An 18803-nucleotide genomic window follows, 5' to 3' on the forward strand; every position below is an offset into this window, starting at 1 on the left:
CAGGAGCAAGGGCAGGAAGAGGAGGAGCCACAAGTCCACAGCTCTTTGTAACTGCAGCACCCCCGCCCTGGGAGCATCGGTCCTCCCCTCCGCATCCCGCAGGTGACCGGGGAGCGGGAACTCGCCGCAAATATCATGGGGGGTTCCTGGGAGAGTTTTTCTGGGATCTTTTCATCTTTGGATCTTCCGCGATTCCAAAGCTGAGCCGGAAATGCCCCTTGGGGGGGATATTGAAGGGTCTCCGGGAGGTGGCGTTTTTGGGGTGGTCCCGGTGGCGGCTGCCGGCAGAGCCCCGGCGGTGGGCGAGGGGGTACCGGGTTCCCGGAGCCGCAGTGGGGGTTGGGCTTCCTGGTCAGGTCCCGCCGCCTCCATTGTCAGCCCGGCCTCGTGGCGATCGCTCGGTACTGGCTGGGGGGTGGGACACCGGTTTTGGGGGCCCTTCGGAAGAGCCGAGGTGTGTGGGGGGAGCCCCGGAGAGCGGCGATACCGGAGCTGGGGGACCCCCGGCAGCCTGGAGAGGGGTCGAGCACGGAGACGGAGAAGCCTGGAGAGGGGGAGTACGCTCGGGAACCAGAAGCGGAGTACCCAGAGAGGGGGCACCGCCGGCAGCCACGGGAAGGGATAGGTTGGAGAGGGCTCCCCCAAGGAACACCGAAGTGGGAAACCCAGAGTGCGGGGAGCTCTGGAACCCCCAGCATCTTGAAACAGAGAGTCAGGGGAGAAAACACTCCCAGGACTCCCAAAACCCCCGGTATCCCTAAGCAGGGGGACCACGGAGAGGCAGGGGGGACCCACTGGACCCTCAGCAGCCCAGAGAAGAGCGACCACCAGAACTCCCAAATCGGGGAGACCTCTGGGATTCTCAGGACGCTTGGCATCCCAGAGAGTGGGGATCTCCAATACACGGAGGACCCCCAGCAGCCTGGATAAGGGGGACCACTGAAACACCAAAGTGGAGAGACCAGAGAGGGGGAACTCCTGGGAGATTTTTCTTTTGCAGAATCTTGATCTTTTGAAGTTTTTGGAGGGTGAATCTTGATATTTTGGTTGTTTTTTGAGCTAAATCTTGGTGGTTTGTAGTTTTTGGAGTTGAACTTCCTATTTTAGAGAGTTTTTTGGCTGAATATTGGGGTTTTGGGGGCTGTGTCTTAGTGTTTTGGAGGCTTTGATAGAGTATGCCCAGTGGCTTCTAGAGAAGGACTTGGGCAGGAGGAATCTCCAATCCAGCACACTCACATCTTGTTTTTTCCCTCCAAACCAGGATTTCTCATTCCCAAACCTTGGCCAGATGGAGGAGGAGGCTGTGAGGAAGAGGAAGATGCTCCGGGACCCCCAGGCAGGTGAGGAGGAAGTCAGTGCCCCTTTCCCCCTCTCTCCTGCTCCATCTCCCAGCCCAGCATCGCCCCCGGCTGCAGGACAACCCCGCTGCCGACGCCGTCCTGCCAGGGACGGACTGGGGGGGGATGTCGTCCTCCTTCGTCTGTCACAGAGGCAAATCTCCTTCATCTCCTTCTTTCTTCCTTCTCCCTTCTCCGTGTTTCTCCCTCCCCTTTCTTCTGCTTTTTCCTTCCTCTCCTTGTTCATTCTCCTTGTTCCTTCTCTTTCCTGTCTCTCCTTCCTCCTTTTTCTTCATCCTCCTTCCTCTGACTTCCTTTTCCTCATTTCTTCCTCTCCTTTCTCCTTCCCCTTCTTCCTTCTCTTTGTTCTCTCTTCTCCTTCCTCCTCCTTTTTCATTCCTCCCCTTCTTCCTTCTTCTGCCTTCCTCACTTCTTTCCTCTACCTCTTCCTGCTCCTTCTTCCTTCCTCTGTCTCCTCTATCCCTCCTCTCCTTGTTCCTTTGACTCGCTCATTCCTTCTTCCTCTCTTTTTCCCTTCCCCTCCTTCTTCCCTCCTCCCCCAGGGAATCAGCTGCACACAGGGACCAAAGAGGACAAATCCCTGCAGCAGAACCTGGTGGAAGAGGACGTTTTGAGCAGCTCCAGGGCACAGGAAGTCAAAAAGGAGGAAAAGCCCTGGAGGTCCCTCACGAGAGGGGGCTGCAAACACAGCCCAGGGAGCTCTGAGGAGGAAAGACCCACCCTGTGCCGGGAAGGCGGCCGGAGATCCAGCCAGAGCTCAGACCTGGTGGTCCATGAGCAACTTCATGACAGGGAGAAGCCCCACAAGTGCTTGGAATGTGGGAAGAGCTTCAGCTGGAGATCTCACCTGATCCGCCACCAGATGATCCACACTGGGGAACGGCCCTATGAGTGTGGGGAATGTGGGAAGAGCTTCAGCCAGAGCTCTGACCTAGTGGTCCACCAGCGCCTTCACACAGGGGAACGCCCGTACATGTGCTTGGAATGTGGAAAGAGCTTCAGCAAGAGGTCCAGCCTCATATACCACCAGCGCTTCCACACTGGGGAGCGGCCGTACATTTGCTTGGAATGTGGGAAGAGCTTTAGCCAGAGCTCCCACCTCATCAGCCACCGCCGGCTGCACACAGGGGAACGACCATACAACTGCTTGGAATGTGGGAAGAGTTTCAACCGCAGCTTCAGCCTTGTCATCCACCAGCGTGTCCACACTGGGGAGAGGCCCTATGAGTGTCACGAGTGTGGGAAGAAGTTTCGGACCAGCACCGATCTCCTCATGCATCAGCGGATGCACACGGAGGAGAGGCCCTTCCGCTGCACTGATTGTGGGAAGAGCTTCATCCGTAGCTCTGACCTAGTCAAGCACTGGCGCGTCCACACCGGGGAGAGGCCCTACAGGTGCTTGAAGTGTGGGAAGAGCTTCACCCAGAGTTCTGCCTTGACCTCACACCAACGGACCCACTGGTAAGAGAAGCTCTACAAGTGCCCCAGCTGCAGGAAGAGCATTGGAGGATCCATGTTGAGCAGAGGCCTGGTGACCCATGTTCCTGGTGATCCACACTGGAAGACACCTGGCTTGTGGTCTCCACATCCTCCTGGTTCCTCATAGGCACCTGGATGAACACAGGGGCAGGAGCATCCATTGGAACACAGACTGACGTTGGAAATTTATTGGGAAGAGTGGATTTGTTGACTTGGAAGATCCCAAAAAATCTCACCTGCTCCATCCAATCATTTCTTCCTGTGGCATCAAGCAACACTGGATGGTCTTTGGGGTCTTTTCCAACCTAAGTAATTCCATTATTCTAATTCTCTCTGGACCATGGGCGTCTTGAATGGCAAAATGGTGATGGACTGGAGCAAAATTTTGAAGACAATGGGGTGGAGACCCCTCTAAAAAAGGCTCTTTCACCCACCAACCCCAACCCCATGAATACTCACATGATGCTGACATGTAAATCTTTTTTTTTGGTCTTGATTGTCTTTTGATTCCTGTTTATCCCTTAAAAACACCTAAGGTTGGGGTAAAAATAAAGAAATTGAATAAAGACCTCTAAACTCCCACCATTTTACTGGGATTTTGGGATTCAAGGGAATATTTGGGAAAATGTGGGAGAGTTTCCTCCATTGCTTTGCATCCCAAATCCCAGAGGGATCAATCTGTTACATTAAAATGACTCAATCCCACTGAAAATGGCTCAATCCCAACCTAAAATAGCTCGATCCCACCCCGAAAGGGCACGATCCCACCTCAAAATGGTTCAGTTCCACCCCAAAAATTACGCAATCCCACAGCACCCCCAAAACCTCCAGGAGGGGTAGGATGAGGTTTGGGATGGGGTGGGATGTGGATTGGGAGGAGTGGGATGGAAGAGAGGAATGGGATTTGGGAGTGGTGGGATGGAGGAAATAGGGTTTGGAAAGGGGACCTTCATATCCAGGAGGGGTGGGATTGGGAGTGGTGGGATGCAGGTTAGGGGCTGGAATGAAGTTTGGGAGGGGTGGGAAGGGAGCTGGAATAAGATAGCGAAAGACTGGGGATGTTAAGGATGAAGGGGGGGGGCAGGTGCCTGCAGGTGTTCCAGGGTATCCCCCAAATCTGTGGAGGTTTTGGGGTATCTGCCATTCCGGAAGGGATTTTGGGATAGTCCCCATTCCTGAGGGGATTTTTGGGCACCCCCCAATCCTGAGCGAGTTTTTGGGATACCCAGAGTCTTGAGTGGGGGGTAGTGGGAGAGGGGGGAGGCATGTGGCTCTGGCACTTGGAAAGGGGGCTCCATAGGGAGTGATACAGGGAGCCCGTTGTGGGGAGGACCCTGCTGCTTTCTGCTAGTTTTGGGGCATTATAAATGGCTTTTGGGAATATACTGCTCGTTTTCAGGGGCTGTGGTGATGCCTCCTCGTGGGAGGATGAGGTGACCCCATTTTGGGGAGGATCCTGCTGCCTTCCTCCAATTTTCAGGGTTGTAAATAGCTTGTGGAGGCCCCCTGCCCTCATTTTGGGGGGTTGGGGTGACTCCATGGTTCCTCCGATGGCTGAGGGGTTATAACCGGCTTGTGGGGGTCCCCCGATTGCGGGACATCCCAGCTGGATGCAGGTTGTGTCCCCTTCCTGCAGCCTCACCCCTGAGGCAGCGCTCGGCCGAGCACGGCGCTCGGCGCCGAGGACTCCCCGGGTGCCAGGCAGACCCGCAGCGCTCAGCGCTCCCCACTCGGAACCCACCTGAGCCGCCCCCGCCCCCAGCGCCCCCCGGAGCGGAATTTGGGGAGGGGGAGGTGGGGGCGGCCAGGCCGGGCCCCCCCGCGCTGTCCCGGCGGGGGCCGAGTGCGGGCGGGAGCCCCGCGGGGCCCGGCCCTGCCCGGGCACGGCTGATGCCGCCCGCCCGCGCTCCGCACTGCTCCGGACTGGTGCTCCCAGTGCCGTGCGGGGCGGGGCCGCTCTGGGGACCCCCCAGGGCACAGCGCGGCTGCTTTGGGGCTGTCGGCAGCGCCCGGCGCTGGGTATGGGGATGGGACATCTGGGTCCGTACTGGTGGCACTGGTGGTGCTGGGAGCCCCCCCGGCTGCGAGTGCGGAGCTCTCTCTCTGCGGGGGTGGGGTGGGAGGAGGGCGAGAGGGAGGGGGACGATGGGAAGCAGTGGGGGAAGGACGGGAAAACGTGTGGTAAAACCCCCCAAACCAAGAGCGGGGGATGGTGGGCTGGGGATCTGGGGACGATGAGAAAGGGATGGAAGGTTTGGTCTGGGAGGGATATGGGATCCACAAAGCTCAGTGAAAGGGGCAAGTCAGACCCCCATAGTGGGAGGCGCGTGGCATCCCTAAACCAAGTTCTAGGGAAACCTGGAGATTGGAGGTATGATGGGAAGGGAGTGTGAGAGGGTGGAGAAGAGGGTCTTTTGACTTCCAAAATCAGTGTGAAGGGGCTGAGTTCCCAATACCGAACCAGGGGGTTGGGGACACCCTGAAACCAAGCTGTGAGGGGAGCTGGGGATTGCAGGGACCATGGGAAATGGATGGGAGAATAAGGAAAACTGGAGGTGCGACAGTGGGCAGGGGCATCTCACGCGGGTCCTGTAGCCGGATGCTCTGCTCAAATGAGGTCAAACAACACTAACAATGCCCTGTTTGCATAAATGCCAAGCAGTAAGTGAAGAAGGGGGCTCCCACTGCTTTTGGGGTTGAATGAGAGTGAGGTAAGATACAGTAGATCTGTTAAAATACCAGGATAAAGGAACAACCAAGTGATTCCACTGATAATTTATCCAAAGCTGCTGAGCTGGCACAGCTGCCTGAGCACATCTGACTGACAGTGCAGGACTTCAGACTGTAACAACCCCATCCCAGATTTTGACTGCAGGGTCCTGACATATCCATTCTTAGGGGGAGAGGGATGTGGAGATTCTTCCCTGGAATAAGGACACCCCTCAAGGACTGGAGCTCCCACTGATGGGCAAGGTGGGGACACAGGGACCTCCCACTGCACAGCCCGGCTGCTTTTGGAGTGTCAGCACACGTTTGGCGCTGGGGATTGTGCGTGGGGGGGGGAGCTTGGTAACAAGAAAATGTCACTGGAAATTGAGAACTAAACTCTCTAACTGTGTAATTTCACTAATAGAAAGCAGCTTTACTTTATTTTGGTGCCAGGTGTGTGCAGGGGATGTCTCCCTGTATCATACACATTCAGCTAGAATTTGTTTGTATCTATATAACTAATACATATTAATACATTTCCCAAACTCATACATATATGCTAAACATTCCCCTCGAACTCTTTTACATATTTCAACCATTTCTTGGAACTCATTTACATTAGAGTAGGGGTCATTTGAGGGTCTCTGGTGGTGACTTGGGGAACATCCCATTCCTCAAATTATCCCTGTTTGGTCACAGGCCTCAAAAAACCAGTTCTTTTTGAATGCATTCCAGCTCTGGACATGGATCACCAAGTCTCTGCACAATGTGGGTCACTGTGGATCATCCAGTGTGGGTCCTCCGATGGGTGAAGAAGTTGGAACAATAAACAAAGCTCTTCCCCCAGCTGGGGTGCTCATAGGGCTTCCCTTACTGGTGGGTGCATTTGTGTGAGGTCAAGGCAGAGCTGCAGGAGAAGCTCCTCCGACACTCCCAACACTCATAGGGTTTCTCCCAAATGTGGATGTGTTGGTGGGTGATGAGATTGGAGCTACAGTTGAAGCTCTTCCTGCAGTTGGTACAGTGGAGGGGCCTCTATTCTGTGTGCATCCCCTGATGCCTGATGAGATCTGAGCTATTCTGAAACCTCTTCCCACGCTCAGGGCACTCGTAAGGCTGGTCCTCAATGTGGATGTTCTGGTGGCAGATCGGGTCGGAGCTGATGCCAAAGCTTTTCCCACATTCCTAACACTTGTAGGGCCATTGCCCAGTGTGCAAGCACTGGCGGGTAATGAGGTTGGAGCCGTTGCTGAAACTCTTCCTGCATTCCTCACACTGGTAGGGCTGTTCTCTTCTGTGGATCATCTGCTGGTGAATCAGGCAGTAGCTCTGTCTAAAGCTCAATACGCATTCCCCACAGTTGTAGGGCTGTTCCTGAGTGTGCAGACACTGGTGGGTGATGAGGCTGGAATTCCAGCTGAAGCTCTTCCCACATTCCAAGCACTTGTATGGCTTCTCCCCAATGTGCAGGTGCTGGTGGGTGATGAGCTTGGAGTTACGATTCAAGCTCTTCCTGCAGTCATGGCACTTGCAAGGCTTCCCTTACTGGTGGGTCCGTTGGTGTCTGGCCAAGGCAAAGCTCTGGTTGAACCTCTTCCTACATTCTGGACAGTCTTAGGGCCTCTCCTGTGTGTGTGTCTGCTGATGCCTGATGAGAAGTGAGCTGCTCTGAAACCTCTTCCCACACTCGGGATACTCGTAAAGCTTCTCCCCGCTGTGGATGCACCAGTGGATGGCAAGGTCGGACCTGTGGACAAAGCTCTTCCTGCACTCAGGGCACTTGAAGGGCTGTTCCCCTGTATGCAGGCGCTGGTGGGTAAGGAGTTTGGAGCTCTGGCTGAAACTCTTCCCACATTCCAAGCACTTGTGGGGCTTCTCTCTATTGTGAAACTGCTGCTGGACCACCAGGTCCGAGCTCTGGCTGGATCTCCAGCTGCCTTTGTGGCACAGGATGGGTCTTTCCTCTTTGGAGCTCCATAGGCTGGGTTTGCAGCCCCTCCTCGTGCAGGATCCTCTTTCCTCCCTGTTGAATTCCTGCGCCATGAAGCCACTCAAAATGGCCTCTTCCACGAGGTTCTGCTGGGGGAATTTGTCCTCTTTGGTCTCTGTCCACAGCTCATTCCCTGAGGGAGGAAGGAAGAAGGAGAGGAAAGAATAAAAAGAAGGAAGAAAGAGGATGGAATTTAAAAAAAAATAAAAAAGGAGAGAAATGAGCAAGGAGAAGGAAAAAGGAGAAAAAAGAATGAGAGGAAGGAACATGTAAAGAAAGTAGTGAGGAGTGGAAGGAGGAGAGGAAGGAAGAAGGTGAGGAAGAAAAATGGAGAAAGGAGGAGGAGAAAAAGGAACAAAGAGAAGGAAGAAACATGAAGGGGCAGGAAGAAAAAGAAAGGAAGGAGAGGAAGGAAGAAGGGGAAAACAAGAAGGAAAAAGTAGAAGGAAGGAAAGGGAAGAACAAGGGGAAGAAAGGAGAGAAAAAGGATCAAGGAGAGGAAGAAAAGAAGGAGAACAAGGAGAGATTGGGTTTCTGGTTTTGTTTGTTACTGCTGTTGTTGTTGTTTGTTTGCCTTGTTATAGTAAAGATGTGTTATTCCTTTTCCCATATCTTTGCCTGAAAGTCCCTTAATTCCAAAGTTATAATAATTTGGAGGGAAGGGGGTCATATTCTCTATTCCAAGGGAGGTTCCCGACTTTCTTGGCAGACATCTCTCTTTCACACTGAGACACTATACCAGTGGGATCCATGGACTCTCCGTTGGACAGGAGATCGCAGCTGGAAACCACCTGCACCGTGGGGAGATCTGGGAACAAGGAGAGAACGGACCCATGGAGTCGTGTCCCAGCCCCACGGAGCCCCTTGCAGCTCCCTGGATTCCTATGCCAGGCACACAGATCCCATCCCACTCCCACAGATCCCATCCCCAGAGATCCACCCCATTCCCACAGATCCCAGCCCAGCCCCCAGCTCCCCTCACTCCCCCCGCTCTGGTTGTACCAGCCCCATCTCCAGGTCATGTGCCGGTTCCTTACCTTGAGCCGGGTCTGGCTATCCCAGCATCATGGGTCTGGCTATCCCAGTATCCCAGGTCTGGCTATCCCAATATCCCGGGTCTGGCTATCCCAATATCCTAACTCGGCTCCCGCTCCCATCCCCATGCCTGCAGCTCCATCTGGCCCCGCTCGCTGTGGCAGCGCTCGGAGGGGGTCCCATCCATGTCCCCGTGATCAGGGACTGGGGGACCCCCGGGCTGGGCTCTGACAGCGCCACTTCCAGCTATTGCAGGGAGTGGAGAACTGGCGGGACACAGAGATCTGGGGGGGTGGGAGTTTGGGGATCCAGGGGGGTCTGCAGGTCAAGGAGAGGAGAGACTTGAAGAGCTGGGAGAGCTGGGAAGGAGGTTCAGGGGCTCAGAGTCAAGGAAAGGGGGTGCAGGGACTGGGAGAGGTGGGATGGGGTGTCCAAGGAATCCTGTGCCCAGGAAAGGGGGTGCCAGGGGCCCTCAGTGTGAGGGTCTGGGGGCTGGGAAACGCAAGAATGGGGGGCCTGGGGTCCCAGGGTCAAGGAAAAGGGTGGGGCTGGGGGCTGGGAGAGGCAGGGTGGCCGGGAAAAGGTTGCGTTGGTGCTGGATAAGGGGGTGCAGGGGGATCTCAGTGCCAGGGAAAGGGATAAAAGGACATCCCGGTTCTCAGGAATGGATAAGGGGGGGTCTCAGGGTCAAGGGAAGGGGAGTGCAGGGACTGGGAGAGGTAGAAGGGAGTTCCAGGGGGTCCCTGTGCCCAGGAAAGGGGAGTCCAGGGTTTCCCAGAAAAGGGGGGTGACAGGGTGGGGACACCCGGCATGTCCGGGGAGGGGAGTCCAGGGGGTCTCCAGTTTTGCAGAAAGGTGGGGCGGGGGGCTGGGAAAGGCATGGTTTTGCATGGCCGGGTTTTTGGTGGCAGGGCGGCCACAGAGGTGGCTCCTGTGAGAAGCTGCTGGAAGCTTCCACCATGTCCAGCAGCGCCAATCCCCGATGGCTCTGAAGATGGACATGCTGCTGGCCAAAACTGGGCCAATGAGAGAGGCTGGTAACGCCTCTGGGATAACAGATTTAAGAAGAAAATCAAAACAAAGTCACAGTTTTGGCTGCTGGTCAGAGAAGAAGAGAAGGTGAGAACGTGTGAGGGAAAAAACATGGAGGGACCAAGGTGAGTGGAGAAGCGGGGAGAGGAGGTGCTCCAGGCTCTGGAGCCAAGATTCTTCTGCAGGCTGTGGTGAAGAGCATGGTGAAGGAGTCCCTGGGGATCCACAGGGAATGCAGAGATCCACCCACAGCCCGTGGAGGATGTGCTCACACTGGAGCAGGTGGATGCCTGGAGGAGGCTGTGATCCAGTGAAAGACCCAGTGGAGAGAGAGGCTCTCAGGCTGGAGCAGCCTGGCTTTGGAGCACTGCACCCTGTGGAAGACAGACCCACGGCACAGCAGTTTTGGGAGGACTGTGTGCCCGTGGGAGGGGCTCACACTGCAGCAGGTGCGGTGTGGCTGCTGCTTGTGACAGTGGGCCCACGCTGGAGAAGTTCACGGAGAACTGTCTCCCGTGGGAGGGAGCCCACGGCCTCACAGGGGGAAGGACTCCTCTCCCAGAGCAGCAGAAGGAAGTCTCGGTGATGAACTGACCAAACGCCCGTGCCCTGTCTCCCTGCGCTGTTCGTGGGAAGAAGGGAGGGGCTGGGGGAAAAGGTGTTCTAAAGGCTTATTTTACTTCTCATTGTCATCCTCTGATTCTGTTAGCAATATATTCACCTTGTAACTTTAAGTTAAGGCTGTTCTGCCCTTGAAGTGTTTCTCCCGGTCCTTATCTCACTCATGAAGCCTTCATTAATTTTTTTCACCTCTCTCCTCTGCACATCTATGGCAGAGGAGGGTGAGCGTTTATCCCATTTGCCCCCCGCAGGGTCTCAATTGCCTCCCAAAGGCTCCTACTCCCAGTATGATCCCAGTATGATCCCAGTATGATTTCAGTCTCCCTCAGTGTGATTGCAGTCTCTCCTGGCATGGGCCCAGCAGCTCCCAGTAGGATGTCAGTACGATCCCAGTACAAAGCAGTCACTGCCAGTGAAGCCATTCCTGGGATGTCCCAGCCCTCTCTGTGTTCCCCCTCCCGGCTCTCCAGGCTCCGAGAGGAGCCCCAAGGGTTGCAAGTCCCCACCCAGGGTCCCCAGCAAGGCCCAGTTTGGATGTGCAGCCCCCAGTGTTCCCAGTTTCCCTCTCCTTTCCCCGGGCCGGGTTCCCCCGCCCCCAGCGGGTGGGAGCAGCCGAGAGCCCCGCGCTGCCCATCCCGACCTGTCCCGGCTCCATCCCCGCTGCTCCCGCGGGCTGCGAGGGGCTCGGGAACGGGGCAGGGGGAAGGGGAGGAGGAGGAGGCGGAGGTGGGATTGGGGAGGGGCGGGAAGAGGAGAAGGAGGAGGAGGAGGGAGGGAGGAAGAGGAGGAGGAGCAGGGAGGAAGAGGCGGAGCAGCAGCGGGAAGCTGGAGGAGAGGAGGAAGCGCTGGGCTCCAGCGCTCCCTGAACTCGCAGCCCCCCGGGACCATCGCCCCCCGTCCCGCAGGTGCCCGGGGAGGGGGAGCTCGCCCCAAATGTCCCGGGAGATCCCTGGGTTTGGGGTTTTTTGGGGGATGTTTGGAGCTTGCGGGACTCCAAAGCCGAGCCGCAAATGCCCTCGGGAGGACATCGTGGGGTCCCGGGAGGTGTTTTTGGGGGGTCCCTGTGGCGGTGGCGGCAGAGCCGCGGCGGGGGCGGGGGGATGCGGGTCCCCCCGCGGTGGGGGTTGGGCTTCCCGGGCCGGGCCCTCCGAGCCCTGCCGGGGCCCCGTGGGCACCGCGCGGGGGTGGGGGGACACCGGTTTTGGGGACCCCCGGGAGCCCCGGCTTCCCTAAGCGGGACTCCAGAGAGAGGAGACCCCCAGAACCCCAAAGCGGGGATCCCGAGGGGGGGGACCCCTGGGATTGGCGGGACCCCGGCAGGGGGGTCTGGGGGCTGGAGGGGCGGCACGGCCGGGAAAGGGGCTCGGGGGTCCCGGGGCTGGGAAATGGCTGCTCCCAGTATGAGCCCAGTTTTCTCCCCCCCGAGTGGTTCCAGTTTCCTCATCAGTCCCAGTATGAGCCCACTCAGTCCCGGTATGATCCTGGTCACTTCCCCTCACTCCCTGTAGGATCTCTTGTTGCTCCCAGTATGAACCCAGTCACTCCCAGTCATTCCCTATTATGATGCAATTTGCCCCCAGCATGGTCCCAGTTGCTCCCAGTTCCTTCCCCTTTTGTCTAGTGTGTTCCCAGTTCTCCCAGTTACCCATAGTGTAGTCCCAGTCACTCCCAGTATGATGGCAGTCTCTCCCAGCAGGGCCCTAGTCACTCACACTTGCCCCCAGTGTGGCCCCAGTGTGGTCCCAGTCACCACCTGCATGGTCTCAGACACTCCCAGTATATCCCAGTTGCCCTGAAATTCTCGTGGTCATTCCCAGGCACTCCCACTTAGCATGGTTCAGTTGCTCCCAATTTTATCCCAGTCACTGCCAGTACATCCCAGTTGTCACCAGCATGCACCCTGTTGGTCCCAGTTGCTCCTAGTGTGTGAGCAGTTGGCTCCCAGCATGGGCCTGATAGTTCCCAGTAACTTCCAGTAAGTTTTCATTCCCACCCACTATAATCCCAGTATGATTGTAGCTACTCCCAGTATGATCCCAGTTGCTTGCAGTCTAATCCCAGTCACTTCCAGTATGATGCCAGCGGCTCCCAGTGTGCTCCCAGTTGCTCCCTGTCAGTGCCAGCATGAGCCCAGTAGCCTCCAGTAGGATCCCTGTGACTCCCAGTCTCTCCCAGTATATCCCAGTCACCCCCAGCATGCTCCCAGTCCTTCCCACTTCTTCCCAGTTGCTTTCAGCATGATTCCACTTGCTCGCAGCCACTCCCAGCCAATCCCAAAATGATTCCAGTCACCCTCAGTATGATCCCAGTCTCACCCAGCACGGACCCAGCTGCTCTCACTGTAATCCCAGTATGATCCTTTTTGCTCCCAGCGTAGTTCTAGGTGCTCCCAGTTCCTCCCAGTATGATCCATATTGCCCCCAGTTGCCTCTAGTATAGTCCCAGTCTCAGCATGGTCCCAGTCACGCCCAGTTTCCCCCAGTGTGGCCCCAGTCACTGCAACATGCTCCCAGTTGCCCCCAGTGTGGTCTCAACTGTTCCCAGTGTGGTTCCAGTCCCCCCAGTGTGGTTACAGACACTCCCAGTATATCCCAGTTACCCTCAGCATGCTTGTAGTCATTCCCAGTCACTCCCAGTTGACCCAGTAAGCTTCTAGTTACTTCAGAACGATCCCAGTCTTTCCCAGTTGCTCCCAGTATGATTCCAGTTGCCCCAGTTGTGGTCTCAGTCCCCTCAGCATGGTTCCAGTACCTTCCAGTTGATCTCAGTGTCTCCCAATGTGTCCACATTTTCCTCCCAATATGGGCCCAGTAGTTCCTAGTATCCCCCAGTCAGGTTCTATTCACCCCCACTGTAATCCCAGTGGCTCCCAGGATGATCCCAATGGGACCCATGGTCACTGCCAGTATGGTTCCAGTCAGTTCCAGTATGATCCCAGTCACTTTGGCTACAATCCCAGTCACTCCCAGTATGGTCCCAGGTGCAGCCAGTCATCACCAGCATTGTTACAGTCTCCCCCAGTATGACACCAGTCACTCCCAGATACTCCCAGTATTATTCAAGTCATGCCCAGAGTGACTCCCTGTCACTGCCAGTGTGGGCCCAGTTGTTCCCAGTATGAATCCAGTACTTCCCAGTCACTCCAAATATGATCCCATTTCCTCTCAGTGTGGTCTCCGTTGCTCTCAGTCACCTCCAGTATGGTTCCAGTCACTCCCAGTCTGGTTCCAGTAGGATCCCAGTCACTTTCAGATACTCCCAGTACTATTCCAGTCACTCCCAGTATGATCCCAGCTAGTTCCAGTAGGATCCCAGTATGACCCCAGCATGGGCACAGCTGCTCCCATTATCTTCCAGTGTGGTTCCAGTTGCTCCCATTTACCCCACTATGGTTTCAGTCTCTCCCAGTGCATCTCAGTTGCTCCCAGCATCTTCCCAGTCACTCCCCATTGCCCTGAGTTGCTTCCAGTCTGATCCCAGTTGCTCACAGCCACTCCCAGTCACCCTCAGTGCAGTCCCAGTAGCTGCCAGTATGAGCCAGTATGATCCCAGTCTCCCCCAGCATGGTTCCAGTCACTCCCTGTTCCTCCCAGTGTGATCCCAGTTGCATCCAGTTGCTCCTAGTATAGTCCCAGTCACTCCCCATATGATCCCAGTCCCTCCCGGCATGGTCCCAGTCGTGCCCAGTTGCCCCCAGTGTAGACCAGTCACTCCCACTTCCTCCCAGTAGCCCCCAGCATGGTCCTGGTTGTTTCCAGTCAATCCCAGGATGGTTACAGACACTGCCAGTACATACTAGTCGGCCTCAGCATGCTTGTAGTCATTCCCAGTTCCACCCAGTTGCCCCAGTAAGGTTCCAGTTACCCCAGTACAAAGCAGTGACTGGCAGTGATGCCATTCCTGGGATCCCCCGGCCCTCTCTGCGTTCCCCCTCCCGGCTCTCCAGGCTCCGAGAGGAACCCCAAGAGCTGCAAGTCCCCACCCAGGGTCCCCAGCAAGGCCCAGTTGGGATGTGCAGCCCCCAATGTTCCCAGTTTCCCTCTCCTTTCCCCGGGCCGGGTTCCCCCGCCCCCAGCGGGTGGGAGCAGCCGAGAGCCCCGCGCTGCCCATCCCGACCTGGCCCGGCTCCATCCCCAGTGCTCCCGCGGGCTGCGAGGGGCTTGGGAACGGGGGACCCAGGGTGTGGCTGGTGCTGGGGGAGGAGGAGGAAGGATGGGAGAGGAGGGATGAAGGAGTGGGAGAAGGGATGGAAGTAGGAGAAGGAGGTGGGATTAGGGAGGAGGAGGAAGAGGAGGGACAAGGGAGGATCAAGAAAAGAAGGAAGAACGAGGCCGAGCACTCCCTGAATTCACAGCCCCCCACCCGTGGGAGCATCACTCCCCACATCCCGCAGGTGCCTGGGAAGGGGGAGCTCGGCCCAGATATCCTGGGGGGTCCCTGGGTTGGGTTTTTTTGGAGGGGGATGTTTGGAGTATGAAGAACTCCAAAGCTGAGCAGAAAATGCCCCTTGCAGGGACATTGGGGGTCCCCAGGAGGTGTTTTTGGGGGGTCTTGGTGCTGGTGCCAGCAGAGCCCTGGCAGCGGGCAGGGGGATGTGGGGTACGCCCCGTGGTGGGGGTTGGGTCTGCCGGGGTCAGGCACAGCCACCTCCAGCCCAGAGCCAGAGGGCTGCGGGACCCCTTGGGAGAGCCGGAGGGGGGAACCTCAGGACCCCCAGAGTGGGACGAGCAGAGAGGGGCAGTACCGGGACCAGGGGAGCCCCGGCAGTCCAGAGGAGCAGACCCCTGTGACCCCCAGGACCCCAAAGTGGGGAGCCCAGAGAGGGGGGAGCGCCGCCATTCGCGGGACCCTCAACAGCCTGGAGAGGGGGAGGGGGGACTCCTTGGACTCCCTGCACCCCGAAGCAGAGAATAAGGGGAGAAGGACCCCTTGGACCCAGTAACCCAGCATCCCTAAGTGGGGAAAAGGAAGAGGGGCAACTTTTCAGATTCCTGGGACTCCCAGCAGCCTGGGCAAGGCAGAGAGCAAGTAGATGGGGGACCCCCAATACAAGCGTGACCCTCAGCAGCTGGGACAGGGGGGAACCCCCGAACACCAAAGAAGAGAGACCAGAGACAGGGAACTCCTGGGAGGCTTTTTCAGGGCTGAATGTTGGTGTTTGGAAGGATTTTCTGGACCCCAGATGCCCGGTGACTTGTAGAGATGGACATGGGCAGGGGGACATTCAAACTCAACATGCTTCTCCCTTTTTTTTCCCCAAACCAGGATTTCCCATTCCCAAACCTTTGCCAAAGGGAGGAGAAGGCTGTGAGGAAGATGCCCCAGGACACCCAGGCAGGTGAGGAGGAAGTCACTGCTCCTTTCCCCCTCTCTCCTGCTCCGTCTCCCAGCCCAGCATCACCCCAGGCTGCAGGACAACCCCGCTGCCAACGCTGTCCTGCCGGTGATGGACTGGGGGGATCTCCTTCCCCTTCCCTCTGGCACGGAGGCAAATCCCATCCTCTCCTTGTCTTTCCTCCTCTAGACAAGGAGCTGAGGACGGAGCCCAGGGAGGACAAATCCCCACGGCAGAACCTGGTGGAAGAGGCCGTTTTGAGCATCTCCACAGCGCAGGAATCCAACGGGGAGGAAAAGCCCCAGAGATCTGGTGGGAGGAGGGGCTGCAAACGCAGCCCAGGGAACTGTGAGGAGGAAAGACCCACCCTGTGCTGGGAAGGTGGCCAGAGATCCAAACTGAGCTCGGACCTGGTGGTCCATGAGCAGCTTCAAACCAGGGAGAAGCCCCACAAGTGCTTGGAATGTGGGAAGAGCTTCAGCTGGAGATCCCGCCTGATCCATCACCAGATGATCCACACTGGGGAGAGACCCTACGAGTGTCCCGAATGTGGGAAGGGCTTCAGAGACAGTTCTGGCCTGGTCATCCATCATCGCATCCACACCGGGGAACGGCCCTATGACTGCTTGGAATGTGGGCAGAGCTTCAGCCGGAGCTCCCACCTGACCTCCCACCAGAAGATCCACACTGGGGAGAGGCCCTATGAGTGTCCCGAGTGTGGGAAGAGATTTCAGACCAGCTCAGATCTCCTCAAGCATCAGCGTACGCACACAGAAGAGAGACCCTTCCGCTGCCCCGACTGCAGGAAGGGCTTCAAGGACAATTCCCACCTCATCATCCACCGGCGCATCCACACCGGGGAGAGGCCCTATGAATGTCCCGAGTGTGGGAAGAGCTTCAGGCATAGCTCAGCCTTGACCCAACACCAGCGGAGGCACTGGTAAGCAAAGCCCTGTGAGTGCCCTGACTGCGGGAGGAGCTTTGCTGCTCCAACTTCATCCTTCATCAGGGGACCCAAATTGGGAAGAGCCCTGGTGACCCACATTGCCAGTGATCCACGCTGGGAAAACACCTGGCTGGTGGTCTCTAGATCCTCCTGGATCCCTGTTGTTTCTTCCAAAGGAGGCCAGGGGTGGACAACCCGGTGTGCCACGACCTTCCTAGAGAGTGTCCTGCAAGGAACATCTCTTCCAGGGGCAGTGGCCGGCTTCCCTGGGCAACAAGTGATTTCAGCAAGTGTAGCGATTTCTCAGCTACAAGTGATTCCAGCTCTTATGATTCAGCTCTTTGTAAAATCACCCAAGGAGAACTCGGGGATAGAGAGACAGGAGCCTTGTATAGCAGTTCCACAGAGGCAGCTTTTGTTGTCCAGCAGTCCCTGTGAAGGGAAGGCCAGGGACAAGGCTCCCTACATCAGGGCTAGGGGGCAGAGGTTATATGGGGTAGGCAGGGGATGGGGTAGAAACCAACTAGCCAACTGGGTATTACCATATAGAAACAAGGCATGCTGGGGGTGGTTCACTTTATCACCATGACCTAGAGGAAGGTTGCTTATCTCTGGGGAAGGTTGTCTTGCCCTCAGGCCTCTCTTCTCCAAGGGAGAGCAGAGGGCTCTTGTGCCAAGGGGTCCCAGCCCTCCACACCCCGTAGGCACCTGGACGAAGGCAGAGGCAGGAACATCCATCGGGACTCAGATTGACATTGGAAATTCATTGGGAAGAGCTGATTTTTTAACTTTACACCCTAAAAAATGTCACCTGGTCTGTCCAGTTGTTTCTTCTGGTGGCATCAAGCAATGCTGGATGATCTTGGACATCTTTTCCAACCTAAGTAATTTCCATGTCTATCCCATTGAAACACCCAGAACTGAGGTAAAAGTAAAAAAATTAAAGAGATCTAAAGCTGCACCATTTTACTGGGATTTGGGGGTGAATTTGGGGTTGGTTCACAGGATTTTTTGGGAGGATTTGGGTGTTGTGGAGCAGCCCAACCAGGCAGATGGGGCCATGATTAGAGTTGTTCTGGCAGAACGTTTCTGCCTGAGCCAATCTGCTCTCCAGGAATTCCAGTTGTCTGTCCCAGCCCCTGCCCTGGGTCTGCCCATCTGGGGTGTCCCCCACAAAGTGTCCAAATCGCTGCTGAAGTGCCTGAGCTGCTCCCAGCTGGGGATGTTCCTGTCCACCAACCTGTCCTGGTCGGTGCCATGGGGGCTGGGAGGGGTTTTAGTGGCTCCTGGGAGGACTGGGAGGAGCTTTTGTGGCTCTTGGGGGCATTTGTGGTGCTGGGAGGAGTTTGGCGGGGTCTGTGAGGGAGTTTTGGGGTGCTGGCAGTGCCATATGGCTTGGAGAGAATTTGGGTGGGTGTTGGGGGAGATGGGAAGGGGTTTTGGTGGCTCTTGGGGCCATTTACATTGCAGGGAGTGGTTGGGGGAGTCCTGGCTGGGAGCTGTGGGGTGGTTTGAGGGGTCCAGGAGTGGCTGTGTGGCTGGGAGGGGGTTTTAGAGCAGCTGTGACCTCCCCCCAGACCCCCAAAGCTGCCACCAGACCCCACCCCTCAAGATGCTGCCGGGGGTGGGGGGTTCCATGTTGGGGTTCATCCTCCTGGCACTGCAGGAGAAGGTGAGGGGGGTCCCCAGGGGCCGTGTGTGTCCCCCCAGAGTGTGTGTGACCCCCCCATCCCGGTGTCACCCCCTTTTCCCTGCCCACAGGGCTCCTGAGCCAGCCCCTGCTGCCCCGGGAGGGAATTTGGGGAGGGGGCAGAGGGGGTATGCAGCCCCCGCCGGGGGATGACCCCGGCCCAGCGCCCTTCGTTCAGCACCGAGCTGGGCTTGGGGCCGCAGGAGGAAGAGGCCGATGGGAAGCAGATCCTGCAGGGGGGACAGGGCTTGGGCTCAGGGCAAGGTCCTGCCCTGCACACCTGGCTCAGGTGTGAGCCTGCCCCAGGAAGGGAGCGGGACATTCCCATCCCCACGGATCAGGGCTGGGAGCAGCACTGGGACCAGGGACATGGAAATTCTGGGAGCCACTGGGACCACACTGAGGGCTACTGGGAGCAACTGGGAATGATGGGTAAATGCTGGACGCAACTGGGATATACTGGGAATGAATGAGATTGTCCTGGGGGCCTCTGAAACCATGCTGCGGGCAACTGGGATATACTGAGAGAGACTGGTGATGAGCGGGAAAGACTCCACTACTGGAATAAGTAGTAAAGTAGCTATGTTTATTCCAGCGCTGGGACGCAT

General features: G+C 56.9%; 2 protein-coding genes and 1 pseudogene across 2 annotated transcripts; 2 read left to right on the forward strand and 1 right to left on the reverse strand.

The window, feature by feature from the left end:
• The first annotated feature begins 22 nt into the window (after positions 1–22).
• On the forward strand, positions 23–3473 carry LOC138102503 (zinc finger protein 436-like). Its single transcript, XM_069000201.1, has 3 exons — positions 23–102; positions 1262–1340; positions 1901–3473. The coding sequence occupies exons 2-3, from the start codon at positions 1289–1291 to the stop codon at positions 2821–2823; spliced, it is 975 nt and encodes a 324-aa protein (XP_068856302.1). The 5' UTR covers positions 23–102; positions 1262–1288; the 3' UTR covers positions 2824–3473.
• A 2515-nt stretch (positions 3474–5988) lies between these two features.
• LOC138102500 (zinc finger protein 271-like) lies at positions 5989–8854 on the reverse strand (annotated as a pseudogene).
• Positions 8855–11035: 2181 nt separating this feature from the next.
• On the forward strand, positions 11036–17454 carry LOC138102519 (zinc finger protein 3-like). The gene is made up of 3 exons (XM_069000218.1): positions 11036–11129; positions 15490–15562; positions 15749–17454. The coding sequence occupies exons 2-3, from the start codon at positions 15541–15543 to the stop codon at positions 16501–16503; spliced, it is 777 nt and encodes a 258-aa protein (XP_068856319.1). The 5' UTR covers positions 11036–11129; positions 15490–15540; the 3' UTR covers positions 16504–17454.
• Positions 17455–18803: the final 1349 nt, after the last annotated feature.

This window comes from Aphelocoma coerulescens, unplaced genomic scaffold (assembly GCF_041296385.1).
Source record: "Aphelocoma coerulescens isolate FSJ_1873_10779 unplaced genomic scaffold, UR_Acoe_1.0 HiC_scaffold_77, whole genome shotgun sequence".
Taxonomy (NCBI): domain Eukaryota; kingdom Metazoa; phylum Chordata; class Aves; order Passeriformes; family Corvidae; genus Aphelocoma; species Aphelocoma coerulescens.